The following is a 21,083-nucleotide window of genomic DNA, read 5'->3' on the forward strand; positions in this document are numbered from 1 at the left end:
GTAGCAGCCTCTTCTCCAAACCACCCCTTTGCCTTCAGACTTCTCTGGGGCCAGCAACCACCCAACTAGGGACCTAGGGCCAAGGGCTCAGCTGATGACCATGGGCTCCGTGTCCAACCAGCAGTTTGCAGGTTCGAGCTCAGGACTTAGCGGGGACACCTTACGATGCAGGAGCAGCCAGGAGTTCAAGGTTACAGTAAGCTATGATTGTGCCACTTCCCTCCAGACTGGGTGACAGAGAGAGAGCCTGTCTCTGAAACAATAAAAAGAATTAGAAAATTATGTGTTTAATTTTCAGCTCAATTATGATATTGTTTATCTTTGTCATTCAGTGACACCTAATAATGACTTGATTGGATTAAAACTCTGGAGGGCTTTGGAATGGTAGACAGGCTAGGCTGAAAACTTAAACTCTAGCACTGCTTTCTAAGATTTCCTGTTGAAAAAAAAGGCTTCTACTCCAGAGCATTATGGTTGTGGTAGCACTAATCATGGGCTGTAATACCAAAGTAAGTGAAAAGTGCAGAAGTATTTCCTAATATAGACCAGGAGTTTCTGTTGGACCAATTGGATCTCTGCTATAAAAAATGGTTTAATTCAAGCAGAATAATTCTTTACTTGGGAATTTTTTGTTTTGTTTGGTAGGATTTTATGAGATGTTTTGTTTCTCCAGAAAGCTATCCTTACGTGTTATAATACTTAATAATGTTGTATATTTATTCAATATAGTTTCACTTTATGGATGAACAGAATCCCAAGGGAAGGGACAAAGCTATTGTTTTCCCAGCACATACAACCATAGCTTTCAGTGTTTTTGAACTCTTCATATACCTGGATGGTGCCTTTGGTGAGTTAAGGGTCTGCATGAAATACAAATGACTATATTTTTAAGGAGCATCCAACAGGGCATGGGCTCTCTCTCTCTCTCTCTCTCTCTCTCTCTCTCTGTCTCTCTCTCTCTCTCTCTCTTTTCTGTGTCTAACAATTATAGAAGATGCTGTCAGCACTGTCAATCTTATGCTTGGGCAAAATAGCTGAGAAAGGTCTTCCCTTCCCTGCTTCCCCATTCCACTTTTCTGCTTCTTGGTGAAGGTTGTAAACTCTCCACTACCCCATTTAAAATTATAAATAAGAGCTAAAATGCCATCTACTGACAAAGTATTCCTTAGCTTACATGGGGAGATAATAAATGACTTTCTTATAGGTAGTTTTTGGTGGTGGCAAACAGAGGAGTAGGTAGATAGTAGGATGCCTGAAGTGTTAGGATTCCCAAACCAGGGCATCTAAAGACAGCTTTTCTTACTTCAGTTTTACTTATCATAACAAGCTTCCCCTTGCACTCTTCCTAAAAAATAACTTTAAAAGGTAAAAATACTTCCTCCAAAATTGTCACCTTGTATAATACCTAAGTGCAGCTCACTTTAGGTCTCTACATTTCACAGGTCTTTAAGGTCTGTTGGCCAACTGGAACAAGCCCAGGTGTAGCCCAAAGGATCAGGAAAGGGAGTCCCCTAGCCATGGTAATTTACAAATGTTTTTAGACCTGTTTTTGTTCATTTCTGCAATTTTGTAGGAGGAGGGAATAGGGAGTCCAGAAACAAAACAAAACTACATGTTAAGTAAATTGTTTTTTTAAAAAATATTTTTAATTTTTGTGGCTATATAGTAGATAGATATATATTTATTTATATATGGAGTACATGAGGTATTTTGATACAGGTATACAGTGCAATAATAATCACATCATGGAAAATGGGGTATCCATCCCCTCAAGCATTTATCCTTTGTGTTACAAACAATTCAATTATACTCTTTTAGTTATTTAGTTATTTAAAAATGTACAAATTCTTTTAGTTATTTAAAAATGTACAAATTCTCAGTCTAAGATGGAGAAAAAACTGTACAATTACATTGTTTTGACTATAGTCACCCTATTACGCTTCCAAATACTAGGTCTTATTAAGTAAATTTTAAGTTTTTACAGTTTTATTGATGGTTGGGAGGAATGTAAATGGACTGATATATCCACAAGAATTTAAAATATACGTATAATTTGGACTTCCACTTCTAGGAATTTATCCTACAGATATATTTACACATATATGAAATGATATGAGTGCAAGTATATTCAGTCCTCAATAACAAGAGATTGGAAACAACTTTAAGGAGACTAAATAATGGTGCATCCTTACAAGAGAATACTATGAAGCCAATAAGAATATAATACTTTTAATGGATATTTTTAAAGAGCTGAGTATAATATGTAACTATTTGGGCATAAATAATTTTATACACATACATGTATACATACATCTTTCTTTATGCTTGTAAAATATATGGAGTATTTCTGGAGTATGAGCCCCTGAGGTAGAAGACTGTGGCTGGATACAGGGTGGACCAGAGACTTATTTGTCGCTGTATCTCCTTTTTGTATGAATTTTGTACCATGTGAATATTACCTTTTCCAAAAGTATGTAAAAGTTAACTTTTTAAAAAATACAATGAATGGTTTGTACCAGAATTCATCACCCCATCAAACAATAAAACGTGAATTATTCAAGTAATTACATCTTCTAACAATTTTTTTTGTAGACCTTTGTGTCACTTCAGTGTCAAAAGGAGGATTTGAAAGGGAAGAAACGGCAACATTTGCACTGCTGTACAGGTTGAGAAATATCCTATTTGAAAGAAGTATGTCCGTTGTGAATGTCTTTTTTTTCTTTCCTGGCTTAATGCATGAGGTTTTCTATTCAGTAATCCCATCTGTTAAGGAAAAATTTGAATTTAAAAGCCTGGCTGGTACAGTGGCTCATACCTATAATCCCAGCACTTTGGGAGGCCAGGGCAGGCAGATTGCTAGTGCTCAGAAGTTTGAAACCAGCTTGGGCAATGTGACAAAACCCCATCTGTACAAAGCATATAAAAGAAAAAAAATTAGTTGGTTGTGGTGGTGTGCATCTGTAGTCCCCGCTACTTGAGAGGCTGAGGTAGGAGGATCACTTGAGCCCGAGAGGCGGAGGTTGTAGTAAGTGGAGATTGCGCCACTGCCCTCTAGCTTGGGTGATAGAGCCAGAAAAAAAAAAAAAGAAAAGCCAAATTATTTCATGACTAGTGGATTCACATATGTATTAATGCTATTTGCATTATGTATTTTTCATTTTCACTTCTAACACATTTCTGTTCTGTTTTTGTCTTTTTAGATAGAAGAGTGATGGATGTAATTTCTCGTTCACAGCTTTACTTGGATGATCTTTTTTCTGACTACTATGACAAACCTCTCAGCATGACTGATATTTCACTCAAAGAAGGGACCCATATTCGAGTTAACTTACTTAATCACAACATTCCCAAAGGGCCGTGCATACTCTGTGGAATGGGGAACTTCAAAAGGGAGACAGTTTATGGGTGCTTTCAGTGTTCTGTTGATGGTCAGAAGTATGTGAGACTTCATGCAGTTCCTTGTTTTGATATTTGGCACAAGAGGATGAAATAAAATGAAAAATGAATATACCATGTTGGTGTTGTAGGTGCAGTTGTGCCACAAACCTTCCCTAAATTATCTAGGTTTGGTTTGATGAGTTAAATTAAAATGAGAAAAACAGAAAGAAATTAACCTGTCTGGGTATCATTTTCCCTATCTATAAAGTAGTGATGATGACAGTAGTGTCTGTTTCTTAAGTTGTCATGAAAATTAATAACACTATTTATATCAAAAAAGATTCACATGTTAACATTCAGAATAGAGATGTTCTTTCATAATCTTGCCAGTCACTTTAGAATCATTTTTGGGATGTAGTCTATCATTTTAGATAACTTTTTTTTTTGTTTTTTAAGACAGAGCCTTGCTCTGTTGCCCAGGCTGGAGTACAGTGGCACGATCTTGGCTCACTGCAACCTTTGCCTCCTGGGTTCAAGCAATTCTCTGCCTCAGCCTCCTGAGTAGCTGGGATTACTGGCGCCTGCCACCACCCCTGGCTAATTTTTTGTATTTTTAGTAGAGATGGGGTTTTACCATCTTGGCCAGGCTAGTCTTGAACTCCTGACCTTGTGATCCACTTGCCTCGGTCTCCAAAGTGCTGGGATTACAGGTGTGAGCCACTGCACCTGGCTTAGATAACTTTTTATATAATTAAGAGATTTTTCTAAATACCAATTTTATTTTCAATCAACTTTCAATTCAACATGTAAGGATGACACGACTGCATAAGTAGCAACTTTATGGTGTTTCAACTATTGCTTTTGGTCTGGTAAAATGAGAAAAATGTGTTAATAATTTAATGCAATCCTAAATGTTTAATTGCAGTATCAAATTAAAAGCACACTGAACTCAACATAGGGTTTTGTGTACACAGTTAACAAGGTGACTGATAGTAGTAATGGGCTGCCATTCTATGATGTGGGTATGCTCACGAGTTTCGTCTTCATAAAACGCAATACTGTCATTGTAAAGTTAAGACAGATAAGACACATCTGTTTCTTTGAAAATGTTTAAAACATTTAACATATTCAGTTCTGAAAGATATTTTTAATCTACTCTGTTGAGAAATCTGAATTTTTCATACACAACCTAAATTACTATTTACCTTTATTAAAATAATTGATAATGAATAAAATGTTAAAATTCTAGAACTCAAAATGTAGTCACGGCACTGAATGCCACATATATGCATATGAAGGCAGAAGGCAATCATGCCGATATGAAATACTTGTACACTGTATTGTATGTAGAATGATTAGAAATTTATTTTTAATTGTGTAAATACAAGTTTTAGAATGAATCATCTCCCTATTCATGTGGCATTATCTGTCATTTTTTAAAAACAAGTTTAAAAGCACTTTGTATGAAAAATAATGGGACAAAAAATTAGAATTACAAAGTGTAGATTATAAGGTGACTTCTTAATATGGATACAGAGAATGGAGACAGCTTCCAAACCAAAATAAAGAATATTGAGTTACTTAGTTTACTTCAACGGAGCAGGTTTTTCTGAGGGAAGGCAATGAAAGAGTAAATGATTAAACACGTGAGAAAGTGTTAAATATTGGGAGGAAGGAAAAGATAGTACAGATCCTTGTTTTATGAGGTGTCAAATTATGTGCTAGCCATGTGTTATTTACTAATCTCATGGTTGTGTTACCCCTATGTACACTTATTTTTGTACATACTCATCTGAAAGCCCTCTATTTTTACATAGAATTTTTGATAGTGTAAAGAAGTTAAAGGATGAACAATGGTTTGGAAAGAGCAAGTTTCAGAAGGTAGAAAAAACTTCACTTGTTGGGAACTCAATTATTTTGAACAGAGCTATTTACTGTCTGACCATACTTTCCTATATATGCAGTGTAGTAGTCCACTTTCACACTGCTGTAAAGAACTGCCCTAGACTGGGTAATTGATAAAGAAAAGAGGTTAAATTGACTCACGGTTTCCCATGGCTGGGGAGGCCTCAGGAAACTTACAATCTTGGTGGAAGGCAGGGAAGCAAGGACCTTCTTCACAAGGTGGCAGGCGGGAGAATGAATGCAGGAGGAACTATCAAACACTTATAAAACCAAAGATTGCATGAGAACAGCATGGGGGAAACCACCCCTATGATTCAGTTACCTCCACCTGGTCTCTCCATTGACATGTGGGGATTATGGAAATTATGGGGATTATAATTCAAGATGAGATTTGGGTGTGGACACAAAGCCTAACCATATCATGCAGTATGCAAAATCTTCTATGTTCTGATAGACACGTGCCCTTTCTTTGGTACCAACGTGATCTTTTTTTTTTTTTTTTGAGAGGGAGTCTCGCGCTGTTGCCCAGGCTGGAGTGCAGTGGCCGGATCTCAGCTCACTGCAAGCTCCGCCTCCCAGTTTTGCGCTATTCTCCTGCCTCAGCCTCCCGAGTAGCTGGGACTACAGGCGCCTGCCACCTCGCCCGGCTGTTTTTTTGTATTTTTTTAGTAGAGACGGGGTTTCACTGTGTTAGCCAGGATGGTCTCGATCTCCTGACCCCGTGATCCGCCCGTCTTGGCCTCCCAAAGTGCTGGGATTACAGGCTTGAGCCACCACGCCCGGCCTCCAACGTGATCTTCTACAGCATCTCTTACATACTATTCTCAAGTCATATGATATCATAACTTGACCATGACACAAAACTGCCATGGCACTGTATATCCTCCTTTGTTTGGCACATTTATCAAAATTTGACAGCATACCAATTTGTAATGATCATTCATCATTAATGACAAGAATGATGGGAAATGAGGTGACATAAGGAAAGAGATAACTAGAAAAAGGGAACAAAAACTAAGAAATTTCATGGCATCAATTTAAAACTATCAAGACAAAAGCTTGGGGTGGCAGACATCTTATAAAGGTTTAAAGAGGGAAGAGGAGTTGCACATTTGTAATAATGTCTGAAGGAATGCAAAAGCCAGGCAGTACACTCTCTATGCTTGCTATAAGAGGCAAAGTCTTTGGTTTGGTCAAATATCTTTAAACATTCCGCACTGGAAAATAACCAAGGCTAGAAGCTTACACCAAAAAGTATAGAGACTGTGTTGTGTTCTTTGTGGAACAGAGATATACAACTTTCTTCCTGCACATATACCAAAGGAAGACTCTTCAGTTCTAGGATTTTTATATCCTCTTCATAATGTTATAAGATGTATAAACAAGTGAAATGCTAATTCCTGGGTCCTTATTGGATATTTTAAAAATATGAGGCACTTTAACTTTTAAAGTATAAAAAAACTGGATATTAACATGCTGGTAAGGTTAAAGTTGGGAAAAGCTTGCAGTTTTTGACATACTGTATACGTCCTCCTACATCCTGAAAGGCGAAGAAATGCCCACTGGGACCGAGAGGTCTGTTTCATAGTGCTACAATTCTCGTTTACAGAATAAAGCAACAGGAAACACAATCATACCATTCCTACAAGTTAAGTTTGCAAAACAGCCTCACATTTATTATAGCAAAATCAATGTATTGGGGAGATCAAATATCTTCTCATAGGGGAAAATAGAAAATACAACTTGAAGAAAAGTGACATTGTTTTATACATAAAGTACAGTAAATAGCTAAAAAAAGTAGAAATACAAATATGCTATAGTTCATCGTGTTGGTATACATTGTATTCCTTGGGAGAAATGAAGCCATCACCATCATGGTCATTCTTCTTAAAAATATCTTCTAAAACTGCATCCTGATATGACTTGTCACGTGGCTTCTCATCTTTTTCAAATTCCCTTTGCAAGTAGAGGTTTATCTGGAAGGCCAAAATAACATTCCTTTAATTAAAAGCCATCACAGTAAATTTCCAGTAACTTTGAGAATATTTATAATAATGAAATTCATGTCCAGGATTACTTATAGTAAATGACACAACAGTTTGAAAAGCTATTTGAGGTTTTATTTTTCTTACTCTTTGAAGCAATGTTTTGGAGAGAAACAGGTCTTCAAATTAGTTTTCCCTAAGATGATAGATGGTTAGTGGTACATACTCAAAGATTAATATTTAAATTGAACTTTGTTGAAACTAAATGCTTTCTAATAATCCATGCTGTTCATATTATCAAAGGAAAATAATGCATGACTGCCATTAGTGAAAAAAACCCAAATTGGCATTTCTATAATCTCTAAAACTAATGAATATGTTATATAATCAATAAAATATAACCATAGGTTTTGAAATAAAATTTAGTATTTTAAGTTTTTCTAGGCTTCTATTGCTCTCTTCCAAATCTACATAACTATAATAATCTCTTTAATAATGTCAAATAAAGAAAGGAATCCTGAAGTATTCACTAATTATATAAAATTTCTCTATGCAAACACACATTAAAAGTATTGTCCAATATAGTAGCCACTAGCCACATGTGACTAATGAGCACTTGAAACATGGCTAGATCAAAATGAGATATGTTACTACAAATGTAAAATATATAACAGATCTTGAAGGCTTCAAAAAGTATATCTAATTGATAACTTTTATATTGATCTCATATAGAAATGGCAATATTTTAGATATATTGAGTGAAGATATAACATTAAAATTAATTTCACCTATATCTTTTTACTTTTTAAGATGTGACTATAAAAATTTTAAAATTATATGTGTAACTCAAATTATATTTCCATTGGAAAGCACTAATCCTTATAATAACTAAAGAAAGCAATGCACAATCATCTGGAGGTAATGTTCAGTAAGGCTGGCATTAAAGAGGCAAGAGTATTTTTGAAAGCTAGAGTTTGAGAGGTTTTTCGCCAATACATATCCTACGGTCAACCCATTGCAAGTTGACTTTATTTTAGAGCAATCAGTGGACCTTAATGAAGGATACATCAACTGTTCTCAAATGGGACTTTGGTCCTACATGAGGGAGACGAATTTTTTTCTTCCAGCCAAAGCTTAGCAGTCCTAGGTAGGTGTAAACAATTTTTAATAGCTTCAAATATTTCTCAGTTTCTAAGTAAGTTCATTTATTTTTACACAACCAATATTGCTGATGCTTAAACTCGACTCCTTTTCCAGTACACTATAGTACAGAGGTACAGAAAGACAGTGGGTAAGAACATGACCTTAATTTTGCTAGTAATGGGTTCCACACTATTTCCACTTTTTAATTTAATAAAACACTGTATTTCCCCCATCCTTCCCCTTTAATACTAAAGAAATATTTTTCTTTTTCTTTTTTAAAGATGAAACTGATAAAATAGTTTACTTAATCTTTCTGACAATGAATAAAGTTTTTTGTTTTTTTTTTTTAGTTCATGTTTCTAATTCAGGCTTTGCCTTGGATTTGCTGTGTGGTCGTGTGCAAATTAACCTCTCTGAACCTCAGTTTTGTCATCTGTAAAAGGAGGTAAATAAGTATCTATATTGTAGGATTGATGCAAGGATTAGAATAATGATTATGGCCATCAATAAAAGATAGCTATTGTTATTCAAGTTAGTGAAAATCACTCTCATCCATCTGGCGATAAAGCAGCTGATATCACAAAGACATCCAGGGAAATTGTAGCTAAGTAGATTAGTATTTTGAATTTTCTCTATTTTTATTTTCCAGAAAAGAATTTAAGATTGTCTAATGTCTTACTGTGGAGTAGTCATACTGCAGAACATGGCTCTTGGTGTGCCTGTGATAATGAGTGGTCTGTGTGCATAGGCTGAGCCCTTGGGTACTATGCGAATTCAGCTGCAGCTGCTATTCACTCTAAAAAAGGGTGATAAGGAGTCAATAGAGAAGTGAATAAGGAGTCAATGGAGAAGTACACTTTGGGAACCATTTGCCACCCCTGTAACTGCCCTTCTTCTTAAGAACAGGACATGTTCCCTTCTCCTTCTTCCACTGTTGGCCAACCAAGATGCTTGAAGGGAAAGTCATTACTAATATCCAGGTGTAAGAAGTTGAACTGGGTGGGGAAAGGATTGGAGAGGGAGATGAAAAAGCAACAGAGAAAAAGACTTATTTTTATCACTTGAAATCAATCTTTTACTACTCACTTATGTGGTAGAGTTATGCATTTTTAAATGTCTCCTAACTAGTTTAGAGGGGAGACAGCTGGTTTACTAATTTTAAGCAAGAGTATGGTCAGTGGGACTAAGTAAAACATTAGACTTCAATAAATAGTATTAGACTTGAAACATTCATGATTTTCTCCAAAAGAAGCAGTCTAAGTCCAAAGTTAAAAATATAGTAGTGGGCCGGGCATGGTGGTTCATGTCTGTAATCCCAGCACTTTGGGAGGCTGAAGGAGAATCACTTGAGGCCAGGAGTTCAAGACTAGCCTGGGCAATGTAGTGAGACTCCATCTCTTAAAAATAATTAGCTGGGTGTGGTGGCATGCTGGGGTATCACTTGAGTCCAGGGATTCAAGGGTGCAGTGAGCTATGATCACTCCACCCTGGCATGGGCAACAGAGCAAGACCCTGTCTCTAAGAAAAATTAAACTGTAAGAAGACTCATGAAGCCAGATGGCCCAGGTTTTGCCCCTTACTACTGTGTGATTTTTGGCTAGTTAACCTGATTATTATTTTCTCCATCTAAAAGTGGAGATGATGACAATAGTGTCTGCCCCATAAACTATCATGAAGATTAGATAAGTTCACATACTTATATGCTTATAAATAGTATCTGGTACTAAAAGTACAAAATAAATGTTACCTATTATTATCTCTTTTTTTTTTTTTTTTTTTTTTGGAGACAAGGTCTCAGTCTATCTTCCAGGCTGGAGTGCAGTGGCACGATCACAGCTCACTGCAGCCTCAACCTCCTGGGCCCAAGCGATCCTCCTACCTCAGCCTCCTAGCTGGGACCACAGGTATGCACCACCACACCTGGCTAATTTATTAAATTTTTTGTAGAGATGGGTCTCCCTATGTTGCCCAGGCTGGTCTTGAACTCCTGGGCTCAAGCAATCTTCCCACCTCGGCCTCCCAAAGTGTTGAGATTTTAGGCATGAGCCACATGCCCAGCCCAATTATCATTATTATTACAAGATCTTTATTACAAGACTGAGATACAGAAGCTAGCTGGCTGAACTCCTGGCTCCTGTTTACCAACTTTCTAGCCCACTCAATTCAGATCCTTGCTAGCTCTTTTCATAATCCTATGAGGCGTGAATTATTTGCCCTGTTGCAAATTCTTACAGTGTTGCCTGAAAAAGAGATATGCTAGTGTAGTCTAGAAACTGGAAGAGCACTGTAGAGATGAATAATTTGGGATTTTAATGACTCTCTTGTAGGGAGAAAGGCAATTGAAGAGGATGACTCACAAGGTTTATACTGAAAAAGCTTAGAGCTTTTTCTAAGCGCTTAGATTATTTTTTAGTGACCAGCTCTATAAAAGCAGTGATCAGAGCCCATGCTAGCTAGACCTAAAAAGTAATAGTTGTAAAACAGATGTATTTAAACTGAGATAAAAAAATTAGACTATACACATGAAATTGGTTTGAATTACCTCGGCTTTAGAGAGTTGCCTGTCATTGTCCGTGTCTATCTGTTTAAATGTCTCAATGCTCCGTGGTCCTTTGGTCACAGCATAAAGTTCAATCTCAAAAATCAATGTAGCATCAGGTGGAATCTTGCCTTCTGCTAAGGGTATAAATTTTAGCAGTTTAACTTACGTAAAGATATGGTTCAAATATCTACTCATGAACTGCCATAACCATATTACATTATTTCATGTTGATAAGAATTGCTATCTGAATACTCACAATTTTTAATTTTTTCTCATCTTTTATAACTTCTTTCAGCTTTTCAAGAGTTTTCATTTTTGCTTTTTTTCTCTTTTTTTATAAATACTTTTTAGGAATATTTTTTCCGCATGTTTCTGAACCAAGTCAATTCAAAGGACCTATGGGACCACTATTTCTTGATTAAGTACAAATCATAAATTTTTATTAATACATGGATATGACCCTCCATATCTGTGGGTTCTGCATCTGTGGATTCAACCGGTCTCAGCTTGAAAATATTCATACAAAAAAAGGATAGTTGTGTGTGTAATAAACACGTACAGACTTTTTTCTTGTCATTATTCCCTAACCAATACAAAAACCTTTTACATAACATTTACATTGTATTAGATATTATAAGTAATCTAGAGATGATTTAAAGTACACTGGAAGATGTGCGGAGGTTATATGCAAATGTGATGCCATTTTATATTAGGGGCTTGAGCTTCTGTGGATTTTGGAATCCATGAGAAAGTCTTGAAACCAATCTCTAACAGGTACTGAGAGACAACTGCACTCTCCTATCATCAATACAGAAGAGAGGTGGCACAGAGAAGAAATGCAGGGGCAGAAAAATTTCAAAGCATAGATGAGTAATCTTCTAGAAAATGATTTTGTGTAGTTATTTGGAAGCATAAATAAAACATAAGTATCAATATATTTGTCTTTCAAATTTTTTATAGACATTAAAAAATAAGTGCAATGATAGAAAAATCCAGTAACAGGCTGGGCATGGTGGCTCACACGTGTAATTCCAGCACTCTGGGAGACCGAGACAGGAGGATCACTTGAGCCCAGGAGTTTGAGACCAACCTGGGCAACATAGTGAGACCCTGTCTCTATTAAAAAAAAAAAAAAAAAAAGAATTAAAAATAAAAGAAAAATTCAGTAACAATTTTACAAAGAAATTGTATACATTTTTAAGCATTAAGTTGAATACCTCTTTTTATTTTTATCTATTTGTTTTTTTTGAGATGGAGTCTCACTCTGTTTCCCAGGCTGGAGTGCAGTAGCGCAATCTCCGCTTACTACAGCCTCTGCCTTCTGGGTTCAAGCCATTCTCCTACCTCAGCCTCCTGAGTAGCTGGGATTACAGGTGCACACCAGGCATTGTATTATTAGTAGAGACAGGGTTTCGCCATGTTGGCCAGGCTGGTCTTGAACTCCTGACCTCAGGTGATCTGCTTGCTTTGGCTTCCCTAAGTGCTAGGCTTACAGATGTGAGCCACTGTGCCTGGCTAGAATTGCTCTCTTTAATTAAGTTAACCTATTAGCTGATGTCACAGATTTTTTTTTTTCTTTTTGGACAAGAAAATTCCTCTGTCACCCAGGCTAGAGTGCAATGGCACGATCTCGGCTCACTGTAACCTCTGCCTCCCAGGTTCAAGCAATTCTCCTGCCTCAGCCTCCTGAGTAGCTGGGATTACAGGCATCTGCCACCATTCCTGGCTAATTTTTTGTACTTTATTAGTAGAGATGGGGATTCACCATGTTGGCCAGGCTGGTCTCAAACTCTTGACCTCAAATGATCCACCTGCCTTGGCCTCCCAAAGTGCTGGGATTATAGGCGTGAGCCACCGTGCCAGGCCATGATGTCACAGGTGATTTTAATAAACAATGGGCTATTTCAGATATATATGTCATAAAAATGACCTGCAGAAATAACTTCCTAAGGGGCAGTGGGTAGCTTGTGTCATCAGTATATTGCCAGTGTCTCACACAGTGCCTGATCTACTGCAGACAGTCCAATTTGTCAAATGAATGACCCATATCATTTATTTTTAAAATGTTTCTCCTTGGAAGGAAACAGCAATATCTTTAATAAAAAAGTGAAGCATTCTAGCTAAAGTCTTTATATAATCTGAAGAGAAAAGAGTTTGTGAGTTATAGCCAAAAGGAGTAGCAGATTAGTAGTTTTCAAAGAGAAAACATAGAAGGATCTACCCATGCATCATATGACTAACATAAAAGTCCTAACCTAATGCACCACATATTACCTGACTTTAGAGTAGAAGAGCTAGAGATTGAGTCAATGGTCGTTTTATAAAACCTATTCCTATTTTTTCCAGTTATAATCTCCTTATTACAGAAAAACAATTACTTCTGACAATAATTCAAGGCAAATTCAAAACACAAATTCAAATTTCTTTCTTCCTTTTTTTTTTTGAGACAGAATCTGCTCTGTTGCCCAGGCCGTAGTGCAGTGGCACAATCTTGGCTCACTGCAACCTCCACCTCCTGAGTTCAAGTGATTCTTGTGTCTCAGCCTCCCAAGTAGCTGGGACTACAGGCATGCACCGCCACGCCCAGCTAATTTTTGTATTTTTAGTAGATATGGGGTTTCACTATGTTGGCCAGGCTGGTCTTGAACTCCTGGCCTCAGGTGATCCACCCACCTCAGCCTCCCAAAGTGCTAGGATTACAGGTATACGCCACTGTGCCCAGCCCAAAACATAAATTTCTTAAGAAAAAATATCGTAGGTACATAGGCAGTTTTTGAACAATTTTGCTATAAACAGAAAACATTGGCCAGGCGCAGTGGTATAAGCCAACAGGAGTTCGAGACCTGCCTGGCCAACATGGTGAAACCCTGTCTCTACTAAAAAAACAAAAATTAGCCAGGCATGCTGGCGTGTGCCTGTAATCCCAGCTACTCAGAGGCTGAGGCAGGAGAGTAGCTTGAACCCGGGAGGGAGAGGCTGCAGTGAGCCAAAATCAGTCACACCGCTGCACTCCAGTTGGGCGACAGAGTAAGACTCCATCACAAAAAAAAAAAAAAAAAAAAAAAAAGGATATATTGCCAATTACCTCTTTTTCTTGTTATATATTGTTATTTAAGCACTAACAAGTCACATGCATTTCAAGACATGCAGGGTTGTTCTGTGACATGAGACAAGGATATTTTACAGAAGAAAGACTTCTTCAAGTACTACCTAAAATAAAGTTATAGCTAATGTCACGTCTTAATAACAACTTACTTTTAAATGCTTATTTAATCAAGAGGTTGTTAAACAGTTACTTAAGGTCTACACTGCAACTTTTAAAATAATGTAATCCAAGGTATTGCAATGCAGGCAAGGCCAGTATTAACTATGGTCCAATTAACACACTTTTTGGGGCATCAGTTTCCTTTCCTGTAAAATGAGGGTGCTGGTGGTATTACTAGTGAGATTATTCACTTTAATGTTTGTTAGAGATACCTCCAATTGAATAGGAACTTGTTTCATGTCAAACTTCTATATCTCTGCAGCAAGTTTCTGATTTATTAAGAGCTTAGGCAGCCTGGGTAGTCATTCATATCTAAGGATAAATTACTTTATGAAAAGGATAAGCTAAGTGGTCCTTTGCCTGAGGGTGGTGAACCCTGGATGAGCACCTGATGATGACAGATATGTGTGCTCCAGGCAGATAGGAGAGTGGGTGCTCTAGTGGTAGGCAGAATGTGGAGGCATCTGAAGACACAACACAAGACAGAAAGGAAAACTTTGAAAATGAGAAAGAGACTGAAAGGCAAACTCTTCCTCCATCATTTTGCCTAGAAGTGGCCTTAACTTTTGACAGATTTTTAGCACAAGTATTGCATTTGACTTAATTTATTTTCAATTTTCCTTCTTTCTCCCAGGTTCCTATACAAATAAAAACAGGATATATAAATTATGGTACCGTACCATGGAGCTGTTCTGATGGGATCAAATTACTGGCAAAAAGCATTAAAAATAAAGCTGAAGTTATCTGGAAATTGTCTCTTTAGGAGTTTTAAGCCTGACTGGGTCTGACTCGAAGCACTGACAACCCCCCACCACCCGCCAATCCAATGTGGGGCACTGATGCCCCGATTTTGCTGGAAAGAACTCTTAATGACTAATAAAACAGCCTCAAAGAAGGCATGCCACTTCCATGAAATATTTGGGAGCAATGCCATATCTCATTGTGGAAAATTGATCTTTACTATTTCAAACAGGTGGAGTTAGCAGTGGCTCTAAATAGGGTAAGGAGGCAAAGATTCTTTCTGTACAGCCTTCAAGCAGCAACGTGGAGCAAGAACCTAACAAAGGATGCAAGGTGCAGCCTGTCTGTCAGGCTGCCCATCCTCCCTGCCTGCTTTAAAAATTTTCTTCTCTGTTCTGCTACACTCAATTTTTGTAATTTAAAAATTTAATTTTGGAAAAATTAATACATGCACTATAAAACTTTCAAATGGTACAAAATGTTAGAATGAAAATAAATCTTCTCATCCTTGACCCTGAGGCCTCCTTCCCAGGAACACTTAATGTCATCAGATGACTGCATATTCTTCCAGATGTATTTTTGTGTAGATACAGGCATATGTGAAACTCCTCCTCTGAGATACAAGCTCATAGAGGATCGGGAGTAGTGTCTACTTTGGTCACTGCTTTATGCCCAGTGCCTACAAAGCCTGGCACTGATGCTCAATACATATCCCAAAAGTGGAATATAGTCTAGTCCACAGGTTGGAGTGCAGTGGCACAAACACAGCTCACAGCAGCCTCGACCTCCCAGGCTCAAGGGATCCTCCCACCTCAGCACCCTGAGTAGTTGGGACCACAGGTGGATACCGCCACAGCTGGCTAACTTTTTAATTTTCTGTAGCGATTGGGTCTCCCTGCATTGCCCAGTTTGCTTTCAGACTCCTGGGCTCAAGTGATCCTCCCACCTTAGCCTCTCAAAGTGCTAGGATTATAGGCATGAAGCCACCATGCCTGGCCTCCACTTTATTTTTAACATATTAATAAGTATAGCTCTACTTAATTCTTTTTACTGGCTACACAGTAATTCATTGTGTAGATATATTATATTTAACTAATTTCCCACTGATGGATAGGAGGTGGTTTCCAGCCTTTTGCTACCCTCCCCCACAAAAATGCCTGCAGTGAATGTTCTTTTACACATACCTTTGTGCATATTCCTGGAAATGGAACTACTGGAATAAGAAGGCATGTGCATTTTCACTTTTTTTTTTTGAGATGGAGTCTCACTGTGTAGCCCAGGCTGGAGTACAGTGGCACAATCTCGGCTCACCGCAACTTCTGCCTCCCAGGTTCAAGTGATTCTCCTGCCTCAGCCTCCCAAGTAGCTGGGATTACAGACACACTCTACCACAACCAGCTAATTTTTGTATTTTTAGTGGAGGCGGGGTTTCACCATGTTGGCCAGACTGGTCTCGAACTCCTGACCTGAAGTGATCTGCCCACCTCAGCCTCCCAAAGTGCTGGAATTACAGGTATCAGCCACCACACCTGGGCCTGCATTTTCACTTTTGATAACAATTGTTAGAGAAGTTGAATGATTTCCATTCCCAGCAATAATGCTGATTTTTCCATGCTTTTGCCAAGTTGTTTTGTCTTTGCTAATCTGATGAGTGAAATATGGTGTCTCATTTTTAATTTCTTTAATTATGAATAAAATTAAGTATTCTCACAGACTTAAAGGCCATTTGTAATTTTTTGCTAGTGGGTGCTTATTTATGAATTTGGCCCATTTCTAGGGATATGTCATTTTCATTATTGGTTAGTGTAAGTCAGTCTTCATATATGATACAAACATTTTTCCCATTTATTTGCTTTACCTAGGTTTTCAGATCTTTTGCTCTACGATTTTAAAAATAGGCAAGATATTGAAAGAATAAGATCATTTCTTACACATTTGAAGGCTTGTCCTGTATTGGGGTAATAATGACTGACAGCTTATTATATCTCAGATGTTCCTTTTACAGTGTGCCCGTCCTGTCCTTTTACTCTAAACCCACATGTTCCAGTTTCTGAGTTTTATGAATTTAACTTTGGTACTGCTTACCAAAGATCTGTTATAAATATTTATGTAATAATGACATATGCTGAAAACAATAAAAATGCTTGGCCAGGCACAGTGGCTTAGCCTCTAATCCCAGCACTTTGGGAGACTGAGGCGGGCGGATCACGAGGTCAGGAGATCGAGACCATCCTGGCTAACACGGTGAAACCCCGTCTCTACTAAAAATACAAAAAATTAGCCAGGCATGGTGGCGGACACCTGTAGTCCCAGCTACTCAGGAGGCTGAGGCAGGAGAATGGCGTGAACCCAGGAGGCAGAGCTTGCAGTGAGCCGAGATCGTGCCACTACCCTCCAGCCTGGGCCACAGAGCGAGACTCCGTCTCAAAAAAAATGCTTAAGATAGAGCTTATAGAATATACAGAATCATCATGAGTGTTGCCACAATGTAGAAGAAAGAACTCTGGCCAGATATCTATATTCAAACAATGTCTTTATAAACAAAAAGAGGGGACTGGACTGAACTAGATAGAGCTTAAGGTCATTGGACTCAACTGTTCTCTTTATTTCATCTATCATTTTTTATTTATTTTACTTTTTTTGTTTTTAATTGTGGTAAAATTCACATAACATAAAATTTACCATCATAACGATTTTCAAGTGTGTTGTTCAGTAAAGTACATTTATGCTGCCATGCAACCAATCTCCAGAACTCTTCCTCTGGCAAAACTGAAACTCTATACCCATTGGTCAACACTCCCCCTTTTCCCTCTCACTTCAGCCTCTGGCAATCACCCTTCTACTTTGTCTCTATTAATTTGACTACTCTAGGTACCTCATATAAGTGGAATTATACAGTATTTATCTTTTTGTGACTGGTTTATTTCATTTAGCATAATGTCCTCAAGGCTGATACATGTTGGTGAATGTCTCAGAATTTTCTTCCTTTTTAAGGCTGAATAATATTCCATTTCATGTGGGTTTTTTTTTTTTTTTTTTTTTTTTTTTTGTAGAGCAGGGTCTTGCTGTTGCTCAGGCTGGTCCTGGCCTCAAGCGATCCTACCAACTTGGCCTCCCAAACTGTTGGGATTACAGGCGTGAGCCACTGTGCCTGGCTTCCATATACGCATATATTCATTTTGTTTATCCATTTCTCTTTTTTTTTTTTTTTTGAGACAGAGTCTCGCTTAGTTGCCCAGGCTGGAGTGCAATGGCGCGATCTCGGCTCAGTGCAAGCTCCGCCTCCCGGGTTCACGCCATTCTCCTGCCTCAGCCTCCCGAGTAGCTGGGACTACAGGCGCCCGCCGCCTCGCCCGGCTAATTTTTTGCATTTTTAGTAGAGACGGGGTTTCACCGTGTTAGCCAGGATGGTCTCGATCTCCTGACCTCGTGATCCGCCCGCCTCGGCCTCCCAAAGTGCTGGGATTACAGGCGTGAGCCACCGCGCCCGGCTGTTTATCCATTTCTCTATCATCTATGGACATGTGGCTTGCTTCCATCTCTTGTCTACTGTACATGGCTGCTATGAGCATGGCTGTACAAATATTTCTTTTTGAGACTGGGCTTTCAATTCTTTCAGACCTACATACCCAGAAATCTACTAATCATTTTTAAAATATAACTAAAACAAGAAATTAAAATTAAACATCTTACCATGGCCTTCCTTTCCGTATGCAAATGAAGGGGGTATAACTACTTTTCGCTTTTCTCCAGGGCACATATCCATCATAGCAATGTCTAGGCCTTTTATCACTTGCCCAACACCAAGAACAAACCATTTGGGGTGGCCTTCATTTTGTGTCCGGCTATAATAAAAAACAATACTTAAGTAAACTGATTTCAAGAAATCAAACTTGAAAATACAGCTGGGCATTTAAAATTGGAGTCCTCTCTAACCATCATTCCTGTATAAGCACTCTTTCTAAAACCCCTAACCGGGTGTTTGACTCAAACTTCCCTATAATCACCAGAAAGAAGTATGATTTGCCCAAAGCTAATCATTAAGAGCCATCTCATTTTTTAAAATTGTTATCTTTACAAAACCTATTCAACAGTTAACTTTTTAATGGGTCTCCAGCCCCTAACTAGCTGCATGGCTTGTACAAAGAACTCATTTAACTCCCCTGAGTGTGTTGTAAAAAATGATGAGGCAGGTTTAGCCTCAAAAAGTCATTTTAAAAGTAATTTAAAATGGTATATTTTCTTATTAAATTCTAGTAATATAGTCTATATTCTTATTAAATCCTAATATTAAATTTAAAAACTGTATAAATTCTTATTAAATTTCTCTATTTTATTCTAAATGGATGGAACTATCTTACCCAGTCCTATCTTTACAGGATGAAGAAAAGATTCTCCCTCTGAGTAATAAGCCATCAATTAAATCAGAGTAGGCACCAGAAGTCACCAGGGAAGTAATGGTTTTTCTTGATAGAAAGTGGCCACAACCTATAAAAATCGTGCTTCTGAAGGCCAGAGTTAAATCTCGTTATTCCATGTATTCCTCCGTAAAGACTCAATACTTCCGGCAAGGGAAAAATGTGAACATCCTTACAGGCAGAACCTTGATTTAATTCTGGAGGTCCCAGAATTAAAGGTAATGGTAGTGGTTGGTGTGTGTGTGGATGTACTGTATTTTCGATAATTTATTGGACCAACATTTTCAATACTTTAAATAGAAATATTCAGTTTATTAGAGAACCACACATATATATATTATATATATATATATTTAATGAATAAAGGGCTCAACTTTTACTGTTAAAAAATAAAACCCCAACCAACCAACCAACCAACCAACTAACCAGTAAGGCTTACGCTTGGTGGAGGCAGGCAAGATTTTGTGCAACTGGACGCGTGGGCAGCTCGCAGCATTTCCTACCTGCAGTAGAATTTCGACCCGTCTTTAGCCAGGTAGCCGTCATAATGGGCATTTAGTAGGTCTCCCTTCTTGCTTGTCTTAGAGCAGTTTTCTGGACGATGCAAAACTTCTATTTTCACTTCTTCGGTGCTCTCCTCTTTCTTTTGTCTCTGAGCAGTAAAAAGGCCCCATAGATAAAAGAAAACAATGAATCTGAATAAGAAATGCATGGTTTCTGGCATCGGCTCCAGCAGAACAGCGCTCTCCCTCCCGCGTGTCACTCGCGCCCCTTGGATGCCCCGCGCCGAGTTCCGACGCGTGGCAGGCGTTGTACACTGTCACAAAGGGCCGGGGCTGGGCCATAGACGCGGCCCTGCCCTCTCACAGGCCCAACCCCTCCTCCTTGGGCAGCGGGCTCAGCGCGGTTAACGCTGTTTCTAGGCCCCCGGGCTGGCTGTTCTCATCTCTAAGATTGCACCGCACACTCGCTCTGCTTCTCGCTAAACCCGCATATTTTACAGCCGGTTTCCTCAGGGTTCGGTGACAACATTGGCATTTCTAAAATGGAACTGGCATAAGACGAAATAAACAGCCAGGGATGTCGTAGAGTCAGGGAATATGGTTGTCATTTGTGGAAGCAAAAGACTTCTAAGACCCCTACGGAACGAGCAGATAGATACTGGGGGGAGGAAGAAGCATGCTGGAAAAGGAGCGTAAAAAATAGGCTGGCGGTGGCTTCCTGGGTGCTTCTGGGGTGTCCTTGAAGCGAATCCTCAGGTCGGAGTCTTGCATTCAGAAGTTCCAGGCTGAGTCGCACAACCTGAAGGCCAGCCCGACGCGAAGAAACTGCGGTGCAGCAGCTCCTCCGCCTGGCTGCAGGCATTTTCGAGAGCCGACCTCCAGGATTCAGCGACCGCCGCTGGCTTGCATTTCTTTCCCCCTCCACTAGGGGTCGCCCTTGATTCGAGGGCCTCTGGTAGTGCGGGGAATGGTCTTTTGACTTTTTTGTACCAATCCCATGGGATACGTAATTTTCCACATCAGTCAAGAAAACTTGAGTATTGGGCATTTTTTCCTAATCTCACAGCTAATACGCAGCCAGGTTTTTGGTCAAATCTGTGTGACCACACCTCCCCACCACCAATTTTAGTACGAAAACCTTTAAAATACACAGAAAAGTTGAATTTTACAGTAAACACTCGTACACCCACCGCCTAGATCCTG

At 38.7% G+C, this 21,083-nt stretch overlaps 2 protein-coding genes across 8 annotated transcripts in view; one reads left to right on the forward strand and one right to left on the reverse strand.

The window, feature by feature from the left end:
- Positions 1 to 3,609, forward strand: part of PJVK (pejvakin) — a 48,994-nt gene extending 45,385 nt beyond the window's left edge. For 4 of the 5 annotated variants that reach the window (XM_065526519.1, XM_005573600.5, XM_005573601.4 and 1 more), the window contains 3 exons: positions 730 to 847; positions 2,593 to 2,691; positions 3,201 to 3,609. In XM_065526519.1, the coding sequence (XP_065382591.1) occupies positions 730 to 847; positions 2,593 to 2,691; positions 3,201 to 3,493 (510 nt within the window). In that variant the 3' untranslated portion in view covers positions 3,494 to 3,609. Of the gene's footprint in view, positions 1 to 729; positions 848 to 1,442; positions 1,521 to 2,592; positions 2,695 to 3,200 lie in introns of those variants that run through there. The other variant, XR_012421279.1, reaches the window with a different exon arrangement.
- A 3,328-nt stretch (positions 3,610 to 6,937) lies between these two features.
- FKBP7 (FKBP prolyl isomerase 7) lies at positions 6,938 to 20,201 on the reverse strand. 3 transcript variants are annotated; one of them, XM_005573603.5, is made up of 4 exons: positions 19,881 to 20,201; positions 18,653 to 18,804; positions 10,954 to 11,084; positions 6,938 to 7,259 (listed from the first exon to the last, which is right to left on the reverse strand). In XM_005573603.5, the coding sequence occupies exons 1-4, from the start codon at positions 20,099 to 20,101 to the stop codon at positions 7,098 to 7,100; spliced, it is 666 nt and encodes a 221-aa protein (XP_005573660.1). In that variant the 5' UTR covers positions 20,102 to 20,201; the 3' UTR covers positions 6,938 to 7,097. The 3 variants fall into 3 exon arrangements, with proteins under 3 accessions (XP_005573660.1, XP_005573659.1, XP_065382596.1); XM_005573602.5 differs by having other exon boundaries at positions 10,954 to 11,087; XM_065526524.2 differs by lacking the exon at positions 10,954 to 11,084.
- Positions 20,202 to 21,083: the final 882 nt, after the last annotated feature.

Source organism: Macaca fascicularis, chromosome 12 (genome assembly GCF_037993035.2).
Source record: "Macaca fascicularis isolate 582-1 chromosome 12, T2T-MFA8v1.1".
Classification (NCBI taxonomy): Eukaryota; Metazoa; Chordata; class Mammalia; order Primates; family Cercopithecidae; genus Macaca; species Macaca fascicularis.